Source organism: Choloepus didactylus, chromosome 16, assembly GCF_015220235.1.
Source record: "Choloepus didactylus isolate mChoDid1 chromosome 16, mChoDid1.pri, whole genome shotgun sequence".
NCBI classification, from domain to species: Eukaryota; Metazoa; Chordata; class Mammalia; order Pilosa; family Megalonychidae; genus Choloepus; species Choloepus didactylus.
In genome coordinates this window covers 85,529,590-85,547,899 of record NC_051322.1, presented here as the reverse complement: position 1 = coordinate 85,547,899, position 18,310 = coordinate 85,529,590, and the positions used below count along the sequence as shown (strand labels likewise).

The window sequence follows — 18,310 nt, the reverse complement described above, 5'->3', positions numbered from 1 at the left end:
GCTATCAATATCTAATGGGCAGAGTCCAGGAATATTGATTAAACATCTTATAATGCATGGGACAGCTCCCTCCACAAACTACCCAAATGAAGATGTCAATAGAGGTTGAGTATCAACAACATACAAAATCCTATGGCTATCATAAGAGTATGAAATCTGCTCCCAAAATTTTGGTAGCTTTATGGAGTTTTGTGGACAAACCATATTCATGATTGCATTAATTTATATAATTCTCCCCCTGAAAAATTTCAGGACAGGAACCATCTGAGTTCCTGTGTCCTGAGAATCTGTCAGGAGTCCAGACAAGGCACTCAAATATTGCTCCAATGTTAAAAATGCAAGGAGTTTGGTCATGCCTTAGGGAATTGAATCTAGGGATTTGCCTCTACTTACACCACCTTCTGGAGATTATGGGGGGAGAGGTTATTATTTATTCACAAAGAGTTCTCACTGAGAGTTACAAAGAAAGCTTTCACTGACATCCAGAAATAACATATTATTGTTTGCATCAAACATGGAGCAAAGGTCCATCCAGAAAGGAATAATGTATTGATCATTCTGGGACCTGCAGGGAAGAGATGAAGGGGAAGTTTGCTGAGTATTGCTGGAGAGAAAGCCAATATTTATCCATCATGGTGAAAGCATTTAGGGTTGCTCTGTACTTAAACCTCTAATAAATAGGTATAACCCTTTAAGTTGGATGATTCACTCATTTAGCACTAGTATGGGTCAATGCATTGTGCCAGATATATCATGGAAGAAAGAACTTATACTACTTCTTGCAACAAAGGACTGAGGGTTAGAATAAGTTAAAATTCTAAGCCCATCTTTCATAAAAGTTTGGGTTCAGTATACATAATCAATATGAGATTTTTTTATTAAATTCAGTTTTATTGAAATACATTTACACACCATACAATCATCCATGGTATACAATCCACTGTCCACAGTATGATAACATAGTTATGCGTTCATCACCACAATCTATCTCTGAACATTTTCCTTACATCAGAAAGAACCAGAACAAGAATAAAAAATAAAAGTGAAAAAAAGAACACCCAAATCATCCCCCATCCCACCCGATTTGTCCTTTAGTTTTTATCCCCATTTTTCTACTCATCCATACACTAGATAAAGGGGGTGTGATCCAAAATGTCTTCACAATCACACTGTCACCCCTTGTAATCTACATTATTATATAATTGTCTTCAGGAGTCCAGACTTCTGGGTTGGAGTTTGGTAGTTTCAGGTATTTACTTCTTGCTATTCCAATACATTAAAACCTAAGAGGTGTTATCTATATAGTGCATAAGAATGTCCACCAGAGTGACCTCTAAACAATATGAGATATTTTAAAACCTATCAGTATATCCATTCACATTTTATTGGGCATTTCTCAAGCTGATTTACTAGTATAGTTGTTGACCAAAAATGATATACACTAAAACCTGAGATAATATGATGTAGTCATATATTCATGTACACAGACCATGCAAAAATATTTTCTTTATTCTTGTGGTTAGAAATTCTTTGGTTGAATCATGGTTTCTTTAAATTTGTCAGTCTTGCCTTAGTTTCTATATGTCTAAAGTATCTTCATAATAAGATTAAATTGTTTGGTTTTCAGGAAAATGGTGAGGGCACTTGAAGCCATAACGTGTGTTCTGGTTTGCTAATGCTGCTGGAATGTAAAACAGCAGAAATGGTTTGGCTTTATAAAATGTGGTTTATTTGGTTACACAGTTACAGTCCTAAGGCCACAAGTTATCCAAGGTAATGCATTAAAAATTGGGTACATTCACTGGAAGATGGCCAATGGTGTCCCAAAAACCTCTATTAGTTGGGAAGGCACATGGCTGGCATCTGCTCCAAAGTTCTGGTTTCAAAATGGCTTTCTCCCAGGTCATCCCTCTCTATGCTGCAATTCTTAAAAACTGTCACTCTTAGTTGCTCTTGGGTTGTTTGTCCTCACTTAGCTTCTCCAGAGCAAGAGTCTGCTTTCAATGGCCATCTTCAAACTGTCTCTCATCTTCAGCTACTCTCTCAGCTTATGTGCATTCTTCACAGTGTTCCTCTTGGCTGTAGCTAGCTTGCTCCTTCTGTCTGAGCTTCTATAGTGCTCTAGTAAACTAATCAAGGCCGATGCTGAGTGAGTGGGGCCACCCCTCCATGGAAACTCTCCAATCAGAGTCATCACCCACAGTTGGGTCGGTCATATCTCCATGGAAACCCTCAAAGAATTACAATATAATTAACACTGATACATCTGCCCACACAAGATTACATCAAAGATAATGGCATTTTGGGGGTCATAATACATTCAAATTGGCACATGTCAGAAAGTTAATATGGATTTTACATGTTGACTAGAGAGTACTATCTGAATATTTTTCATGGAAGAAAAAGTACAAATGTTAAAGGAAAATGTAGATATGGTAAGTTAAATGTAATGATAGTGAGTAGAATGCAGCTGAAAGCAGCTAATATTAAACTTTTATATGCAAAGCACTTTGAACAATTTTAGAATTATAAATACATTTACAACATACAAGCTGAACTATGCATTACAGCAACTTGGAAATGAAATAGAGGCACAGAAATGATCTAAATCACTACACAGCTGGTAGCAGAGACAGAATTTAAATTCAGAGAATCTGATTCCAACATCTATGCTACCTTCCCACATCTTCTATCTCCCAGCTTGTTATTGAGTTAAGTGAATTTCAAACCAAGGTAATCAGTCTCCAGATACTGAGATTTTTATCCTAACCAATAATCAAAACATTATTTATGGCCATGCCTCTAACACTTTAGATCCTTTGACACTGGCCATTCAGCTACTCTAACTTCAGAGGGATGACAACCTCTCATCCTGCAAAAGGGCAAGAAGATTATACAAGACCAGGTTTGAGAAACTCTCAGGAAAGGACTAAATCGAAGGGTAATTTAAGTCACTGTGAAATTCTCTATCACACTTAGAAGACCTCAGAGAAGAAATGAACCATTGCTAAAGGCAGGCAGTTTCATTAGTAGTGCTGCTTTGGCAGCAAGGCTAAACAAACTAGAAATTTCAAGACTTCAGCTAGGAAAAGAAAATCAGATAGAACTTAGACTTGCTTAGCTCTGGAGTATCATCTTGTATGAAAACTAGGCTTTACATTTTATTTTACCAGTGGAGCTTTGTGCAATCAAAGCCAAATGTTCAAAATGAATCATTTTACTGTAAATCTTTAGACAACATATAGAGGAAAGAACTATTAACCCAGAATTTGTGACTTTATAAAGAACTTGGTTTCAGTGCTCTGGGGAAATGTTATCAAAGACAATTTAGTATTAGCAAAATCTTATCAAAAGAGGATAAATAAGTCACTAACCCAGCACACCACTCCTTCTGACTTTGCCACTGAAGAAAAAAAATAATGAGGAAAACTCATGATTTAACCATTTGGGTATCAGAGTCTAAAAAGACTATGGGTATGCCAAAAAGTATAGATCAGAAGGGAAACTGACAAAGGGTGCACAAAGGAAGATTTCATGAAAAAGATGAGATTGCACTAAAAAAACAGAATTACCATATAAACCTAAAGACATCCACACTATTTGTTTCTTTATTCCCAGGCAGGAGCTCTGCACCCTGCAACCAAACTACAGTTAATTAACTGGCATTCAACTCTGGCACCAGTGTTGTTTTAACCATGTCAAAAGTAATAAACAAACAAATGATACTATTGGGACTTGTGTGATTTGATGTGAGTGTGGAAATTATTGGTACAAGTTCTTCTTCATTCTAAATATTGCTTAGATAACTCTCCCTAAGAGGGACAATGTAGATAAGGTACTCTGCTTGGGTGATAGAAGAAGAAATCTATCAGGATATGCAAGAAAGGGAAGAGTCTTTGGATTTCTGGTGATCTGAAGGAAGAGAAATTTTTATACTAAACCATGATGGACCTGACATTTCCCAAGGGTAACTCCAATTAACAACCCTTTAGCAAGAGAAGAGAGACTTGAGAGGAGGTTAATGGAGTATGAAAAAAGAGACCTCTATAAGGAAAGAGAGAATATTTTATTCTGGCACAATAAATATGCATAAGTATTTCAGATATGTACCTTGAGGAAGAGGGGAGTTGATCAGATTTGTAGGTGTGATGGGAAACAGTATATATCACCATAAGTTGATTTTGGAGGTTGATGAAAGGACTTTAAAAGCCAAAAGACATGATACCTTATCCCAGTGAAGCATGTTTCTGAAGCCAATATCTTCACCTGAACATGGGAGAGAACAAGATCTTAGTAACTACCTGATTAGAAGCAGTATGTGGGAACTGTATGAGTTCAGTGGCTCTTCTCTGAAGCTATATCAAGAATCCCAAAGACACATAAATGACTGGGACCATGTAAGTTCCAAAATCTGCAGTGTGAGCATCCTGGGAAGAGATCCTCACATTCATAGGTGAGATTGTAGCTATTAGAAATTTGACAAAAATATGCAACTTGAAACTGGTTGAGGCATTTGCAAAAACAGGTCAGTTCAAAATTTATTTGTGAATTTATTTATGACTCCTTTAGGGAGTCAGTTCTCAAAACAAGGTCTGGTTCCAAGCAAATATTGCTAATCATTACATCATGGCTCCTACTTTGAGTGTTAGGCAGGCAGGAATTCCAGCAAGAGGGACAATTCTGACATCAAGACACAGGGAATAGGATACTCCAGCTTCTTCCTATTGGAAAGTGGCAGGAGGCTGAAGACAGGAGAACTAGGAGAGTGAATGGTATTCTTTCCTCTTAACTTGAGGGTTTGATTCCAATACTGTACCATTCTCCAGAAATATACCTTTTTCTACATGCAGGGATTTTTTTTGCAAATTTTGACAATGCTGTAGGCAGAATGAAGAATGTATGACATCTACTTTATTTTTTAAACACAGGTACATTTCTTTAGTGTGGACCATTACATCCTTCACACACTCTTCTTCCTGAGTTTCATAGAGACATTAAAATAACTCCTTCATTTCCCTCACTGAGGAGAACTGTTTATTCTCATTGGACTTTCCTTTGCATTTCAGCAATTCCTGTTTGATCACCATTGATATCTGGCAGTTGAAAGTTGTTTCCAGTTCCTAGAATCACTTTTTGTTCAATAGGTCAAAACAAGAAGTATCCCACTTGGGTCAGGCTGGCATTCTCCACATTCCCATATCCCATCTGCAGGTCTCCACATGTTGTTCTTCCTTGCTCAGCAAAACTTAAAACATGGCCACAAGTAACTGCTGGACACTGAGGTGGTTGAAAAGTAGCGCCCTTCAGAGTATTTTCCCATCTGAAGGGTATTCTTGTCCATGAAGGGACAGAGTTCACCCTCCTCCTCCCCAAGACTCCTGAGTCTTCCTCCATCAAACACCAAAGCCTGTGTCCAAATGCCCTGGCAAGTCAGGAGACAAGGAGACTTCACTGGGCTTTGGAGGTACTGATGGGAGAAGGTAGCATGTGCAGGTGTGAACTGGATGCAGAGATAATGGAGAAAGAGTGATGTGGAGGTCTGGCAAGTCAGTATGATATCCCCTCCATTCTCCTTCTGAACTTTCAGGCAGGAGCAGATGATCCAGACACCACAGGAACCAAACCCTTGTTGAACATGTCTGCATTGCTCCTCACCAGGTTGAAATCTTGCAGGGCTTAATCTGCATCTTTGAAGTGTTTCAAGAAATATGCCTTCCTGTCAAACTCAGAGAACCCCTCAATTTCTATGATGAGTTGTGTGCCAGTTTGAATGTATTGTGTCCCCCAAATGCCATTATCTTTGTGGTCTTGTGTGGGGCAGATGTTTTTGGTGCTGGTTGGATTTGCTTGGAATGTGCCCCACCCAGCTGTGGGTGATAATTTTGATGAGGTGTTCCCATGGAGGTGTGGCCCCACCCATTCGGGGTGGGCCTTGATCGGTGGAGCTATATAAATGAGCTGACTCAAAGAGGAAAGAGAGTGCAGTTGGGAGTGATGTTTTGAAGAGAAGCAAGCTTGCTAGAAAGGAACGTCCTGGGAGAAAGCCGTTTTGAGGCCGGAGCTTTGGAGCAGATGCCAGCTAGCAGAGGTTTTCCGGACTCCATTGGCCATCCTCCGGTGAAAGTACCCGATTGCTGAGGTGTTACCTTGGATGCTTTGTGGCCTTAAGACTGTAACTGTGTAGTGAAATAAACCCCCGTTTTATAAAAGCCTATCCATCTCTGGTGTTTTGCATTCTGCCGCATTAGCAAACTAGAACAAGTGGCTTCTTTTACAACAGCTGGAGCTGTCTCAGAACTCAGGGCTTCATGGTGATCAGTAGAGTTGCCTTGGGGAACACTTGTCTCTTTAGCAAACTACCTAAGAGGATGCACACTGGATTCTGTATCTTCCAGTCACTTCATATATCATTAATAACTGCTACAATGGGGACTGTGAGCTCATCAAATTAATCAATGATGATCAGACTTTCTGTGGTGGGGTTAGGATGCCTGTAATGGTATCTTGCAGTTCAGCCCAGGCTTTGGAAATCAGCTCAGCAAAAGTACATGTCCCCACCTCATTGAATTCTTTTTAGCAGAGATAGTAAGTATATTTGAATGTCTGTCTGAGATTGTCCTCTGCCAGTCCAGCATCAACTTCTTGGCAAGCATGGCCTTCCCTAAACCAGCAGACTCTTGCAGCACCACTGTGTATGGAAAACTACCTTCAAGCATTTTAGGATAACTGAATGTGATCAGCCTCTCATATCCCTGGGTGACAATAGGGAAATGCTCACTGGCTCCAGGCCAAAATTTTTCTTCCAGTTTTCCAGAACTTCTTCCTCAATATACTTCTGTATTTATTATCTCTACATTCATTAAAGGAGGAAGGGGATGGAAAAGTTATGGTCACTTATTCATTAGGGAAAAGAAACTTCATGTTAGGTAATAAAGAGAAAAAGGAAGAGTTTATAAAGAACCACTTCAACACCAAGCTTACTCCAAGAAGACATGATACACACCTTGCTTTTGTCTTTGCAAACTCTCTTTTGCTCCTCCCAAGATTTTGACATATTCTCCCTGTACTTGTGAAAGCTCTGAAAAATACAAAATATAGTGAGCTTGATGCAAAAATAACTGTAATTCCATTATCAAAAGCCTGATAATGCAGGTAACAATGAGAGTCCAGAATGTAATCTGAATTCTTTGTTCACATTATGTGCTGGGAAGTATATTGGCAGTTTTCAGTTTTCAATAACAGGCAGAGGAAACCCTAGATCATGCTTTTACAGAGCCATAAAAAGAACAACTTTAGCCAAACTACTCATTTAACTTCCCAGCAGTTTGAAAAAATGCCAGGAGTGCAGGAAGTAGATCACTCACAAAAATGTCATATATCGCTTCTCAAATATTTGAGTGAATATATTGCATTCTACCTGTCTAAAATTCTGTGCAACCTAAGAATCTACCCAAGAGAAATGAGAACATGTCTGCACAAAACGTGTGTGAGTGTTCAGAGTGTCATTGTTCCCTGCTGACAAAAATTAGAAACAATAAAATTATGAATAAACTGGTAAATGAACCCAACAAATGTGGTATAGCTATACAGTCAAAGTTTTCACAATAAAAAGTAATAAATCCATGACACATGCAAAAAAACATAAATTTTAGGAATATTCTTTTAAGTAAAAGAATCCAAAGGTCAGACCAAAAGTCTGCAGAGATAAAGTACTTTAATGGTCACCTAGGGGTTGCAGGATGGGGACAGAAAGTGATCAAGAGTGGGCACAATCAAGATTTTTGGGTGACAGAAGTGTAAATTTGGACCATGGTGTCTAGTGTTCAACTAAATTTACTAAAATGAGTGTAATTTATGGCATGTAAATTGTATTTCAATAAAGCTATTTATAAATACTAGACTATAATTCTTTATTGGCCATTAAGTCAGCTCAGTCAATTCATCTGCCTGCAATAGGTTTCAGATATGTCATGTGAATTGATATTAAGCTTGTCTGTGTATGTGAAAATGCAAAAATCTAAGCTTTATACAACATACTCCTAAGATCTGAGTTCTGATGCTGTCCAATGTCCAGTTTGCTTCCTATTCATGTGGAAGGGAAGTATTCTCCATGAGATAATTGGTGTATTATAAGTACTGGGGAAAGTTAGGTTGAAGAGAGGTAAAGTGTTTCCAAGAGGAATGGGAGAGGGCAGCTAGAATGGGTTCAATTCACTTAAAACATCCAATGTTGCAATAACCTAATACCAAACTTGCTTTTCTTTTTCTAAATGAAGTTGAATTTCTTACTCATTTCAATCTTTTGATTCTGTATTCCACATTGTCCCTGAAGAGAAAGAGGGGTTTTTATGGATTTGTCACAGTGGTATTAGTGAAGCATCTCTCCTCGTTAAGGTGACCAAAGTTCATCCATTGGTATACAATACTTAAGTCAGGATTGTGTAAAAACTATAGATACCATGATGGCTGGCTTACATGCCTTTTTTGGGGAGTGAATCTCTATGCAGTTCATAATATATTTTGTGAGAAATGGACACATTCTAATATGCACACAGTGTTCTTTCCTGCGGGCATCAAAAAAGCTTCATGGATTAAGTATCAGATTTCTGAGAAGGCAGATAAAATTACACTGTACTGCAGAAACACAGCTGGAGTCATAATGGGAGTAGTATTTCAAGTTGGACTTGTGTAATGATGAGGGTAAGTCTATCCTTTGAAGATGTATCCAGGAAGCAATTGGATATAAACATCCAAAGTTCATGAAAAATGCTGATCCTAAGATAGCATTTGGGAAGGCTTTAGAATATTTGTAAAGATTCTGAGTGATATCAGCCAGGATGAATATGTTGATAAAAGGTCCAGTCATCCATTTTGAAGACTAGGCAGAAGAAAAAGAAACCCAAACAACCTGGGGAAAAATGATCATATAAAAGTGATATAATGAGGACAGCAATGGCTGGAAAATAAGGATGAAATTTTAGATGAAGAATTTTCCAGTAGTAGTTTACTCAGAATACATATTGAATAATCACTTTGTGACAGGCACTCTTTCCTAAGAATGTTGCCAATAATCAAATCTATTTGACTGTCAATTTACATGTGACATTCAGTTCACCATCATAGGACATGTTTTATATACGGGTAAAATTAATCAGATCAACTGTAGTTAATATATAAATGGCAGTATTTTGAGGTGCATTTTCCAAGTCATCCTTGATTTACTATTTCCTTGATCTTAGTAGTATTTCCAAGATATTAATGATATCAAGAATGTTGACAGTCACTAATCCAAAAATCCTTTTGTCAAGGGGTTGAGGAGTTGGTGGACTTATAATGCAAAGGGACAGAGAGTAAATATCTTCAGATTTGTGGACTGCACTGCCTGGCATATTTGTTCAACTCTGCCATCATAACACAAATGCACCCACAGAAAATATGTAGGCAGTGGGCAAGGCTGCATTCAAGTAAACATTTATGGACATTGAAATTTGAATTCCACATAACTTTCTTTTTTTTTTTTTTTTTTTGATATGTCAAGAACTTATTTTATTTGAAAATAAACATTGAAGATCCCCCATCCCTACAACCCTATAAAACTTCTGAATGTGGAATGTTCAACAGCCTATCTATTTTTAGTAAGTTACAAAACCAGCAAAAACTCCAGTTGTCTGATGATGAATGTTGGAGAATTCTTTTTTAAGTAGATGAGGCAACTACTGGGAAAAAAATCCTTAGCTAAAGGCTGAAATAAAATTCAATATCTGCACAGAAAACACCACTAACTTAGTAGCCTTAGCTTAATAGATGGTATGAATTTTCCATGAAGTAAAAGCAGGATGCAACAACAAGCAGCATTACGTTCACAAGCACACAGAACTAATGCTCAAACTGATAACACAAATTCCAACACAGTACATAAGGAAGGCTAAGTCACTACTTAACTGTCCATTCTCCATCAAACTTATGATTCTCCCTGTGCATTTAAGGGAAGACATCACACATCACCACAATGCCTCCATGAGAAAAGGAGAATTCAATTAGACTTAAATTAGAGAAAAGATAAGTGTACATACTACAGAAAGAGCTGCTGGAGATAACCACAAAATTTGTGACACTAACAGTGCATGGGGTAAATCACATAAGCTGCTAGTTGTCGAACAGCAGTGTTTCAAGGTACAACTTTTATAAACATGTTTTATTTGTTTTGCTTTTACCATCAAAACTGAGAACTACTGACTGTCATTTCCCTACACAGGGAAATCAATCTAAAACACATACTGGTGCTTTTCAAAAGATAGCAATTTAAAAGGGTGGTAGCAGCAGGCATTTGATATCTTTTTTCTTTTAAAAACCTTCAGGCTGCAGGAAAGACATGTGACCAAAAGTGTTATGATTATCCATTAAAGATTTTCATCAGTACCTGTACCAATTTAGGTGACATTACAGCAAGATCCAAGAATTAGTGAAAGACAATGTACATGTCATAAGGAATGATACATACTACCAATCCTTACAAAAGTCATTGTCAAAGAAATTGTTAAGTGTTCAAAAGGTATCTAAATACTTCACATTAAATACAGAAGCGGCAATCCAGATTACATCCCATGTTTGTTGCATATTTTTCAAAAAGTGCCAATCAAAGCCTAATTTTGCATTTTGGCTTTGTTTTATATAGTATCAGCTGTTAAAAAGCAATTTACATATTTTTAACCACAGTACTTTGGCCAGATGATGAATAGTGCTGTGTCAAAGCTGGTAGCCAGCCTTAAATGTGTGATCAAGGGCCCATGCATAATTTGGTATGCATCTAAACGTTCAGTGCTCCAATTTAACTGGAAAAGCTGTGAAATGCAGTTGTTCTGCCAAACCACACTCCACACCTTCCATCTTCCTTTCACGGGATAAATTTTAGTTTTGTTAATTACAATTGAACAACTCTAGGGCTGATTTACAGATTTTATCCAATGTCAGAAAAGTCAACCTTGCTTTTTCCAAACCACTTCAAATAACTATGGATATATTATCACCCTATAAAGTATGTTTTACTCCTAAGCAAGGGTGAGGAATCTATCAATGTGCAAGGCTCAAGATGACGCTTAGGATAGAACATGCAGAATAAAAAGAGTTTCCTTCCATATCCAGGTAATATAAAGCTGACAATTGTAGTCCTGTCTTTATGGGATGAAAACAGTCCCTTTACAAGTTTCCTGAAAGGGAGAACAAATAGATAATAACTCTTCTGGTAACATATTATGGTACACTGCCCAGTGTGTTTTTGGCGATTAAACATAATCCTGTGAATCAGATTAATTCACTTGCTGAGTGTTCATTTGCGGCATCCCTCTGTTGGGTCTTGGGGGCCCTCCACGACCTCGTGGGGCTCCCCGTGGTCCACTCTGCCCAGAGCCTCGCTTGAAATTCTGCTGATATCCATCCCGCTGATAGCCAGAATAATCCCGGGGAGCACTGAACTGTGATTGCGTATAACCGCTGTTTGGAGTGTTAGAGAATGAAGGGCGGTAACCATCATATCCTCCTCTGAATCCATTGGCAGGGCCCCGGTATCCATTCATCAAGCCTCTAGCACCCCGGGAACCTCCACGAGACACACCACGGCTGTTGTAATAGGGCTGGCTGCTACGTGGAAATCCAGTGTTCTGCTGGGGAGGCTGTTGGTGATTACCAGTCACTTGATGGGGCTGGTCCTGGGAACCATGGTAAGTGCCAACCACTGTTTGAAGCTGCTCTTGCTGAAGTTCTGTTTGTTCTACTTGGTGAGGCTGACTGGAAAAGCTCTGGTTGTAACTAGCCTGATACTGATTTTGCTGCTTTAAAGTTTCCGGTTCATTTACAGGAGGAACAGGAGCATTCATATTGAACACCGTTTGCATGGATTGGAATGGAGCTGCATTTACATTGATGCCACTGCTATGTAAAGGTTTGCTTGTCCCAGCCTGGAAAACCTGAGGCTGAGAAGCAGCAGGAAGGGATGATGATGCTGTAGTCTGGTCTGTATTTAAAGAGATTGTTGCCTGAATCTGGTCAATTGGTTCCTTCTGTGGTCGCTGCTCCGTAGCATGAGGCGGCTGATACAAGGGCTGAGATGCTGTATAACCCTCACTTGTGGATGAAACCAAAGGAACCTGTGTAGCTTCTGGTTGTACAGGAACTTGATTAGGTTGAGCAAGTCTAGATTCAGAATGAACTGGAGGGCAAACCAGCTGGGGCATGTCCATGCTTTGTGTTGGATTCATGGGTTGTGCAGATACAATGGCAGGATCAAGTGTCTGGTTTTCAAAATCCAGCATTGAATCTTGTATGAAATTATAGGGCCCCTGCATTTGCACCATAAGGTCCTGTACTCGCTGTCTTCTCACAAGGGGATCTGCTGGAGCCACTGGAGTCAAAGAGTGGGGCTCTGGTACTGAAGGAGATGCAGCTTGTGGTTGCTGCTGGAGTGAATTTACCACCTCGACTGTTTCAACAGTCCACTCATCTACTTGCTCCTTTTCACTGCTGCTGTACTGTGTTTCTGCCATAAATTGTCTATTTACATACTCTGTTGATTCAACTTCACTTTGTTCTGTGTACTCTTCTGTGGGCTCAGGTTCAGCTTCAGCTACCTGGTCTTCAATTGTCGGTGCTGAGGCTGCCTCCTCTTCCTCACACAACCCATTCTGGTGGTTGTGGGTACTGTCAAAGTAGTTTGACTGGAAAACACGCTCAACAATTTCCTTAAGAGCTTTATAGGTTGTTCCACATACAGATTTTTCCTTCCCTTCCAGCAAGTCCCACAGGTGAATGGAGGCATGTTCATACTGCTCATTCAACCTCAAGTTCATGTCCCGTTCAGGGTCCACTAACTTATAAAATTCATCCAGCAATGACAATTCCTCTTCAGACAGTATTGGTACTCCATTCAAACCTTGTTTCAGGTCAGTTCGCACCTCATCATCTCCCAGTTTATCCAAAACATATTGCAGCTCAAGTACAGTTTTTAAACGTTTCTGTTCAGCTTCTTCTCGCATAAGCTGCTCCCGACGTGCTGTCTTCTTTATCGTTTTCTGAATATCTTGACTTAATGCCATGAAACTCCTTTGTAATTCTTTTGCAAACTCCAAGTTATTTGTGACTTCTTGGTACTTAGATACTGCATCCAGCTGATCTTGATTAAGCCTTTCCCCTTTGTTCATTCGTTCCTGGTAATCATCAAGCTTGCCCTTTTTCTTCTCCAGGTTCCGAAGTTTCTTGTCGATCACCCCGAGAATCTGCTTCATGGCTTCAGTCTGGACAGCGCCGGTGCCGGTTGCGGGGTGCTGAGAAGCTGGCGCAGCTGCCCCGGCCCCTGCCTCACTCGCGGAGGAGCCCGACGGGGGTGGCGGTTCGGACGACTTGCTGCCGCTTCCGCTGTGGCTGGTGGCCGAGGGCATCTTGAGACCGTAAGGGGAGAAAAGGAATTCCACATAACTTTCACATGTGTAAAATGTTCTTTTCATTTTAAAACTGACACAACTTGTGGAATGTACAAAACATGTTGTACACCAGATTTGGCTAGAGGGCTGCAGATTGTTGATTCCTGCTTTGGGTCACTGTAAATTCCAGCATACCCAGATTTAAGCATGCAAGGTCTCACCCTTCCACATGTGTATGTGTATACTGATTTCTTTTATAAATACTGTGTTAATTTAGCTTTTCACATCTTACTAATACCCAGCTGGATGATAGACTCCTCAGGAGATATAAAGTGTCATATTTATTTGCATTCCAAATAAATTAGTTTTCCAGTGATGCCATGACAAATACCACATAGGAGGGTGACTTGAACAACAAGAATTTACTGGCTTACAGTTTAAGAGGCTAGAAGTCTGAAATAAAGGCATAGGGAAGGTCATGCTTTCTCCCTGAATTCAGCCAAATTCTGGTTCTGGGTTGCTACAATCCTTAGGGTTCCTTTGCTTGTGTCTCTGCTCTATCTTGTGATAATGTCATTAATCTCCTCCTGTAGCTGTTCTTCTGTTTTCTGCTGACTTCTGACGTCTCCCTGTGGCCTTTGCTTTATAAGAGCTCCAGAGATGTGGGTTAAGATCCACTCTGATTCAGTTGTCACAACTTGGCTAATAACAACTTCCAAAGGTCCTATTTTCAAGTGGATTCACATCCCACAGAATGGATTATGATTTAAGAATATGTGTTTTGTTGGGGCATAAGATTCAGTCTACCAAACAAATGCTTATAGTGTCATTTATCATTAAAACCCCTTGAGTTCCAAATTATCACATTAAAAAATTATATGAGAGACATACCTAGTGATGGAGGCCTGTTTATTCAAAAGCTGCTTCTGAAAAGTGGGAAGTAGAAGATGCTTCCACTTTTCAGATTTCAGCCCTGGTAAATGCACAATTCTCTGGGTTTCATTTTGCTGTTTTCACATTTGAATATGGAGGTGCAAGCTAGAGTCTAAAACCCTGATTTTAAGAGGCAGGTGAGGGAAATTAAGCAAGAGCTGATCCATAGCTGGCATAAAATGGGGGAGTAGGGATAAATGGGGGAAGGAGTTAGGAAACAGCTTTAAATATCCTTGCTGAAGAACATGAGAAAAAAATACTTCATAGAGCAGAGCTGTCCAAGATAAATACTATGCCAACTCAAAAAGCAAGCCACCTCTGTAACTTTTAGTGACTACATTATATAAGTTAGAAGGGTGCAACTTTAATTTTATTTAACCTACTTCATTTAAAATGCTATCCAATATATAATAGAATTAATAATCTAGTAAAGAAAACAATGTAGTTGAGAGCTCATGCATATTGTGATCTCACAGCCCTCCTCAGTTTTAACTAAACATGTTGAAAGCTCAGTAGCCACTGGGATTAGTGGCTTCCACAGTAAATGCCATAGCATTCCTTACCTGTGTATAACCATTAGCATCACTGATGAAGCTTTCAGAAATCTTATGCTGGGGTGAAACTCTAGACAGTTTTGTTAAATTGGTGTCTCTGGTGAGGGGTCCAGGACACCAGCATATATAAAGCTCCCCAGGAGATTCCAGAACAGATCAAAGATGAGAATGAGTGATAGAAGACAGTAGATGTCTAGTGAGATCACCAGCTAAATGCTGTCATAGACCCTGCTGTCTTTCATGCACTGAAATAAGCCCCTCTGTGTTTCACTCATTTGACCTTGAAAATATGCCCAAGTGCTAAGTCTCCCTATTTCAGATATTCTTAGTGAAGTATCACAGAAGCTAAATAAGTTGTCTCATGTCACATGGCCAGAAGGCAGCAGAACAAGGAATAGTTCCAGAATCTGCATTTTACTCATTATATTATGATGGCAATTTGAGTGTAGCTGTGGGGAAAGACTTGAACTCAATTCAACAGTTGAGAGAGAATACAATGTTTTTTCTGGTTGATTGGTTAGAGGGTGAAGAGAAGGAGAAAGTGTAAATGATAAAGGAACAGGCACCCATGAACCAGGTGACTGTTTGTGGTGAGCTCTTCCCCTGTGGCCTTCACAGGGAGGATGTGTTTAGTGTAGGATTGAGTTCAGAAACCCTCCCTTTCACTGTGTTCCTCAGGCACATGCCCACACTACTTGCCTTTTAACTTTCTTCAAACTACATTCTCAAAGATTTCTCACTAGCCATGTTGCAGCTAAGGGAAGCCACAGGATAGCTGGCCATTGATGTTAGCCAGATAATTCTTGGTGGGGCATCTGATTAAAAAGAGGAGGAGACAGCAGAATGCCCTTAGATCCTTGCCCCTTCATGCTGCCTGTCATATAGAAGCAATCCCAGAGAACATTCTTGTGACCCTGACATTTAAAGCCACATAAGAGCAGTAGAACAGCAAGAGAAAAACTGGATCCCACTACACCTGTGTGTACCCAGACTTCAATGTGAAGTCCAGGATTTACCTGCTGAATTCAGCTGAAGCTGCCCCATATGTGAAATCTGTAGATAATATCCTATGCCAAAAACATGACTGTCACCCCTACTTCCTCAAACACCACACCTGCCATATGTCATGCCTGCCCTATGCAATGTGACCAATTCTATTATTGTGATTTTAAGTACATTTTATTGAGCAGCCTACAGTTTTCTAAGCTTTTTACTCATTTTTAATGTAAAGTTCATGAAAAGTTAACTATTAACCATTCTGAAATATACATCTGATGGACATTTACTACATTCCCAATGTTGTACAACCAATCTATTTAGTTCCAGTACATTTCATCACCTGCAAAGGAGACCCTGCACCCATTAAGTTTTCACTCCCCACTCCTCATTCCCCTTTCCCAGACCCCTAGCAACCACTAGCCTCCTTTCTGTCTCTATGGAATTACCTCTTCTGGAAACTTCATATAAATGATTCTCACATCATATGAGAACATACCTGAAAATATATCAAAGATCAAATTTAGTAGCTAAAACCACCTAACACTTTTAAGTCCCTGTGAGTCTCTTAAAGTTTTATACAGATCTAGTAGAAAGGGCATTTTTCTAATGAGTGTTCTTCCTCAGATTAACAGGCAACTGTGACTCTGTTGCCCCTTTCTTCCCTCCACAGAGGCAAAGAAGCCCTGCTCAAAGGTCCTCAATGTTTTGATTTTTCTTCTGGTTTATGACATCCTTCCTGCTTCTGTGATCCCCTTAGAGTTGATTTGCAGTTACATTTACCAACATTTTCTTTGCTCCTTAAGTTTTACCCTAGGTTTCTTAACACCCTTCCAGTGTGTTCAGGGGACATCAATCAATGTTGCATGTGGCAATCCCATGGAGAAATTTCAGAAGTGCTAATGCTCTGTTATGGTCACCATTTCAGGAAATCCCTCAGCTCTGGGTAGACTGTGATTGATGGCAATGTAGACAAATCACCTCAGGATCTCTGGAGATGAAGTCTAGACATGTGTCATCTAAGCACCCTAGATGATTCCAATGTGCAATCAAGCTTGAGAGCCAATGATAGCCCATTGAGAACATATGTTCTCTGGGGAAAAAAGTCAACTTCGTGGGACAATTAGACTTTCAGAACTCAGTTTACCCTCATGTTTCAAGAAAGATAAGTTTCAAAATGGAAAGTCACCTAAAGTCATCATATATTTTATAGAAAGATAAAATTTATATGAGGCATCCAGTATAGGAAAGTCCATAGATATAGAAAACAGACTGACTTGCCAGGGGCTGGGGGAAAGGAGTGGGGACTGACTGTTTAATGGCTACAGTGTCTCCCGTTAGGGAGATGAATACATTTTGTAAGTTGGTAGAGTTGCTTTGGCTGCAAATATCAGGACTGTATTAAATGCCACCAAGTTATACAAGTATAAAATATTATTGGTTATTTTACATTATGTGGATTTTACTTCACAAATGTAAAAAAGAAGTGGTACCTACAAAAAGAAGTAGTACCTACAAAAATTCATACATCTGGGAAAGTTTGCATAAAGAGGACTCAGTTTTTGAAAATTCCATTGTTAACTCCCATTAGGAAATTTCAGCCTCAAAAGCTGACAGAAGGTATATGACTGTCACTCAAAATCTTAAAGGCATATACACCTCACCTTGAAGATTGTGCTATTATATTCCTCCCCCCTAGGGTTGCTTTTTGATATTTGAATTAGAAACTATTTACAGCACTGTGCACAGTGCCTAATTTCCCCCCACCAGTAACTCTTCATAGCATAAGCTCTCCAAAATACGTGTTCATTTTGGACAATTCTAACCCAACTTGCATTCAGTTTCCGCTTCTGTTTGCTCACTGCATGACCTTAAGAACATCATTCAAAAAGACATATGGTATGGTTGGAAAGGATGGCAAAAATAAAACTAAGTCAAGGGATGGTTGCATGACTTTGTGAAGGTTATTAATGCCTCCAAATTGTGCATTTAAGTGATCAAAATGGAAAATTTTATGCTATTTATATTTAACCCACAAAAAAGTTCAAACTGAGGGGAAAGGATGGTGACTGACAAGATGCAAATATTTAGATATATATGAAAAACAAATATGTGTGAACCAGTACAGGAAGCCTCTTATAAAAGAATCTTCTTCCCAGATTACCATCCAACCATAACACAGCTCCAGGAAAAATCACAGTGGTTACAGTAATTTATCAAACAACCTTAATTCTGTGAAACTGCAAGAAAACAGTTGGATTAGAAATATGAATGGGAGGCAGTAGACCTATTCCTGCTACAACCAGATACCCCAATATACCTTAAAAACAAAAACAGAAAACCTTCCTGTATAAAAATATGTATGGCATGTAAGCCCAAAACAGACTTTCTTTATAGAATTGTACAACATGAGAT

At 39.2% G+C, this 18,310-nt stretch overlaps 1 protein-coding gene across 1 annotated transcript; it reads right to left on the bottom strand.

The window, feature by feature from the left end:
• Nucleotides 1-9,531: 9,531 nt before the first annotated feature.
• LOC119511754 (caprin-1-like) lies at nucleotides 9,532-13,430 on the bottom strand. Its single transcript, XM_037806280.1, has one exon. The coding sequence runs from the start codon at nucleotides 13,428-13,430 to the stop codon at nucleotides 11,307-11,309; it is 2,124 nt and encodes a 707-aa protein (XP_037662208.1). The 3' UTR covers nucleotides 9,532-11,306.
• Between the last annotated feature and the right edge of the window lie 4,880 nt (nucleotides 13,431-18,310).

Coding starts and splice junctions, on each gene's coding strand:
- LOC119511754 (XM_037806280.1), bottom strand. CDS start 13,430: ATGCCCTCGGCCACCAGCCACAGCGGAAGCGGCAGCAAGTCGTCCGAA.